Here is a 4,453-nt window from a genome sequence, read left to right as displayed (position 1 = left end):
GATGACCAATAGAAACAGGATGCACCTGAGCTCAATTTCAAGTCTCAGAGCAAAGAGTCTTAATACTTATGTAAATAAGGTATTTCAGTTTTTAATATTTTATAAATGTGCAAAAATTTTGACAAATCTGTTTTCGCTTTGTCATTATGGGGTATTGTGTGTAGATTTCTGAGGATATTTTTTTATTGAATCCATCTTAGAATAACGCTGTAACGTAACAAAACGTGGAAAAAGGTCTACTAAAGGCTGTACCAACTGTAGAAGACGAGATTAAACAAGGGCTTTATGATGAGTTGAATCAGATGTTCTGGTGTTGGACCAGAACTAATTCATAGGTTCATGTTTGGTCACAATACTGTTTCAGAACGTTTGTTTTGGACTGATGCCCGACTGAGCATTCTACTCAATGCATCGTCAATGAGCGCTGATGAAAATTTCATCAAAAGTGCATTACAGTGGCTTGGAAATATGATGACATTTCAAAAGGAGGAAAATAATGAGTAGGAAAATCTTTGGTCATCATTTTGATGTCGCCATATTGACTTTAGATGCAGTATAACGTTAGCTAGTTAGCTAAGATTGAGACGAGGATACCGGATTTCAGCTAGCTACCTACCGTTAGCATTGCTAGCTATTTTTGACAAACTTTGCCAGCTAATGATAACATTGCCATGTCTAAAGTAAATTTGACGACATGATAATGCTGGCAAAGTTGTTTCCTACTAAATATTTGACTACTTTCACAATGTCATCGTATTTCCAGGCACTATAGTGTAATTTAGACAAAACAGTAGTCAGCCTCCGTCAAGAATGACTGGGTTTATCACCACCTTAGGGCTCCACTATGGCGCCACCGGTAGAGGACGTCTTGTGAACGTTCATAACAATGGCATGACATGACCCCGTGAAGGGGAGGTGCAACCCATGAATATGTGGAATGGACAGGGGTCACCAGAGACTGATCAGTGAAACCCTGATCTCCATCCTTGGTGTAGACTCACCCAGTAGAGGACGTCTGTCCAGCCCTCCATGGTGATGCACTGGAACACCGTCAACATGGCGAAGGCAAAGTTGTCGAAGTTAGTGATGCCATCGTTAGGCCCCTCCCAGCCCATCATGCATTGCGTGGCGTTCTGGGAGCAGTGGCGGCCGTGAGCCCCGTTAGGAGCGCAGGGGGCCGGCTTCTCCTCCACTATGGGACCTGTAGGGAGGACACACAGATTTAACCACATTTATACACGTGTGTGTGTGTGTGTGTGTGTGTGTGTGTGTGTGTGTGTGTGTGTGTGTGTGTGTGTGTGTGTGGTGTGTGTGTGTGTGTGTGTGTGTTCCTACCTCTGTAGAAGGGGTGTCCCTCTCTGTGGTAGAAACAGGTGTGTGTGTGTTCCTACCTCTGTAGAAGGGATGTCCCTCTCTGTGGTAGAAACAGGTGCGGTGCATCTTGCCCATGAACAGCTCCAGGCCGATGATGGCGTAGATGATGATGACAAACAGGACCAGCAGGGCGATGTGGAGGAGAGGAACCATGGCCTTGATGATGGAGTTCAGCACCACCTGAAGGCCTGGAGGTGGAGAGGAGACAGCGTTTCCCATCGAGGCTCCACAACAACCACACATTAACACACACACAAACACACCCTATATGCAGACAGGTAGGTAAGCACTAGTCTAGTTAGCGCTGCAGCATCAGTCTGGAAGGGATCCCATCGAAGCAGTTTTTGGCCGAGGGGCGTTGCACAAAACAAATTAGAAAGCGATTGGATCACCTTCGACCAATCAAAAAACAGAATCCACAGCGCTGCGTTTTCTAGGTTTAAAACAAGATGTCATCTTCACCCTAGACATATACATGTCACCTCGTAAGTATGGCGTTACACGCGTCGTTGTCCAGGTGTCTACTGCCGGGCAACGCCGGAGCTGGGCGTTCCTCATCAACTAAACCACACCCCCCTAGTTCATCAGAGGAAGCTGATATATCGTGCAGCGTTTAATGTGAGCTGGCGGGAACCAGTGTCTCCCGAGGCTAGGTAGACACTACCTAGAGGCCTAGAGAGACACCATAACACACAGGTTAACTAGGGGAGACAGAGCTAGCTAGCTGTGTGTGGGTCATACACTCCCAATGTATCCTCTAGCTGTGACCACAGACAGTAAAGCCATGTTGTAAAGCAGTGGTCTGGTCACCAGGTCAGAGATCAGCCCAGACTATCATCAGCCCGATATCACATGCTATCTCCTCCCCCGAATCTCCTCCCAATCTCCCGCTGCACCTGGTCCCCAGTGGGGGAGGAAGGGGGGTGGCTGACCAATACCCCTGAAGTCTCTCCAGGTTCAGACACAAATCATTTTCTCCTAAACTAGTAGACAGAGTAATCCACTATATCAATACCATAATACCATAATATCAATCAATACCATAATACCATAATATGCATCAATACCATAATACCATAATATCCATCAATACCATAATATCCATAATATCCATCAATACCATAATACCATAATATCCATCAATACCATAATACCATAATATCCATCAATACCATAATACCATAATATCGATCAATACCATAATACCATAATATCAATCAATACCATAATACCATAATATCCATCAATACCATAATACCATAATATCAATCAATACCATAATACCATAATATCCATCAATACCCATTTCTGAATAGGGAGAAAGAGAATACATATTTCCAATGTACAGGTAAAGTGTTGGCTCCCTCCCTCTCCCCTCCCCCTCATTGCCTGATTTTTGTCAGCTTTTTCATGTCCTGCGCCCTTTGTGTCCTGCGCCCTTTGTGTCGTTGTGTGTGTGTGTGTGTGTGTGTGTGTGTGTGTGTGTCTGACTCACTGGGCACCCCAGACACCAGTCTGAGTGGCCTGAGCACCCTGAACGCCCGGAGTGCCTTCACATCAAAGCCCGCTGCCTTCCCTCCTATGGGCGTCCCTCCATCCACTTTGGTGGCCTGCTCTAATATAGCACTGAAGAGCCTGCAGAGAGAGTGGGAGAAAGAGAAGAGAGAGAGAGAGAGAGAGAGAGAGAGAGAGAGAGAGAGAGAGAGAGAGAGAGAGAGAGAGGAAGATCTTACAGGATTGATCGTCCTCATCATTATTATCATCGTCATTGGATTGTCATTGAGGACACTTGTTAAAGGGGCAGTGAAGTCAAAAAGTGTTATGATATTTCCTCACAGTGAGGTCCAAATAAACACTCTGAAATTGTTAACATGACGATATTGCCATTTTAGTGGGAGAGCTTTTTGTTTAACAATTCCTGGAATTTCAATCTGTTGTCCCGCAGCTTGACATCACAATCTGATTATTCTGACCAATGACCAGTCATCTTTTATTTGCATATGTATCCTCCTACTTTGAAGGGGTAAGTGGTGTAGGCTCGAGAGTCTAGACGATCCTATCTGCCAATCAGGGATGTCTATGTAAATATATTAAAATGTACACTACCGTTCAAAAGTTTGTGGTCACTTAGAAATGTCCTTGTTTTTGAAAGAAAAGCACTTTTTTTGGTCCATTAAAATAACATCAAATTGATCAGAAATACAGTGTAGACATTGTTCATGTTGTAAATGACTATTGTAGCTGGAAACGGCTGATTTTTAATGGAATATCTACATAGGAGTACAGAGGCCCATTATCAGCAACCATCAGTCCTGTGATATAGCAACACCCACATGATCAGAAGGAGCATTGTAATGGCAAAACGAGGCTCGGGGATATAAATGATAAATGATGAAAAACACACAGTGATTCAGGAGACATACAGGGATGATTTAACAATACAATAAAATACTACATGGGGGCTTCAACATTGTCATGAATTTGTCTTTATGAAATTGCATTTCTTTGTTTTTGTCCTTGTCATCTTTATCATAATCATCATCATCGTTATCAATCAACCATCAGTTAATGTATAATCATGGTTGATCGTCCTCCTTCCATTTTTCAGCAGTCCCAGAGGAGTATAATCAGTAACAGTATGATGTGGTCTGTTAGAGAGAACAGACATGGAGAGAGAGCAGAGCTAGACTGATGAAACACAGCACTGGTTCTACATATTAACCTGTTTCTATACCCAGCTCTCTCTCTCTCTCTCTCTCTCTCTCTCTCTATATATATATATATATATATGTGTGTCTCTCTCTCTCTCTCTCTCTCTCTCTCTCTCTCTCTCTCTCTCTCTCTCTCTCAATTCAATTCAATTTAAGGGCTTTATTGGCATGGGAAACATATGTTAACATGGCCAAAGCAAGTGAAGTAGATAATATCTCTCTCTCTCTTTCTACCACTTTCTCTCCCTCAATCTCTAACCTCCCCCTCTCCCTCTCTTTCTCTCTCTCTCTCTTGCTACCTCTTTCTCTCCCTCTCTCTCCCTCAATCTCTAACCCCCCCCCTCTCTCTCTTCTCTCCGAGTGCCTAT

At 43.6% G+C, this 4,453-nt stretch overlaps 1 protein-coding gene across 1 annotated transcript; it reads right to left on the bottom strand.

Annotated features, from left to right (window-relative positions):
- Window positions 1-253: 253 nt before the first annotated feature.
- On the bottom strand, window positions 254-3,361 carry LOC145861342 (voltage-dependent L-type calcium channel subunit alpha-1D). Its single transcript, XM_082963349.1, has 4 exons — window positions 3,348-3,361; window positions 2,870-3,009; window positions 1,392-1,562; window positions 254-1,201 (listed from the first exon to the last, which is right to left on the bottom strand). The coding sequence occupies exons 1-4, from the start codon at window positions 3,359-3,361 to the stop codon at window positions 963-965; spliced, it is 564 nt and encodes a 187-aa protein (XP_082819475.1). The 3' UTR covers window positions 254-962.
- Window positions 3,362-4,453: the final 1,092 nt, after the last annotated feature.

This window comes from Salmo salar, chromosome 17, assembly GCF_965601325.2.
Source record: "Salmo salar chromosome 17, fSalSal1, whole genome shotgun sequence".
Classification (NCBI taxonomy): domain Eukaryota; kingdom Metazoa; phylum Chordata; class Actinopteri; order Salmoniformes; family Salmonidae; genus Salmo; species Salmo salar.
This window is presented reverse-complemented; position numbering and strand designations above follow the sequence as displayed.

Excerpts from the sequence above, each read along its gene's own strand:
- LOC145861342 (XM_082963349.1), bottom strand. Across the intron at positions 1,563-2,869 it reads ACTGGTGTCTGGGGTGCCCA|GCCTTCAGGTGGTGCTGAAC; the intron begins GTGAGTCAGACA and ends CTCCACCTCCAG. Across the intron at positions 1,202-1,391 it reads GGGACATCCCTTCTACAGAG|GTCCCATAGTGGAGGAGAAG; the intron begins GTAGGAACACAC and ends TCCTCCCTACAG.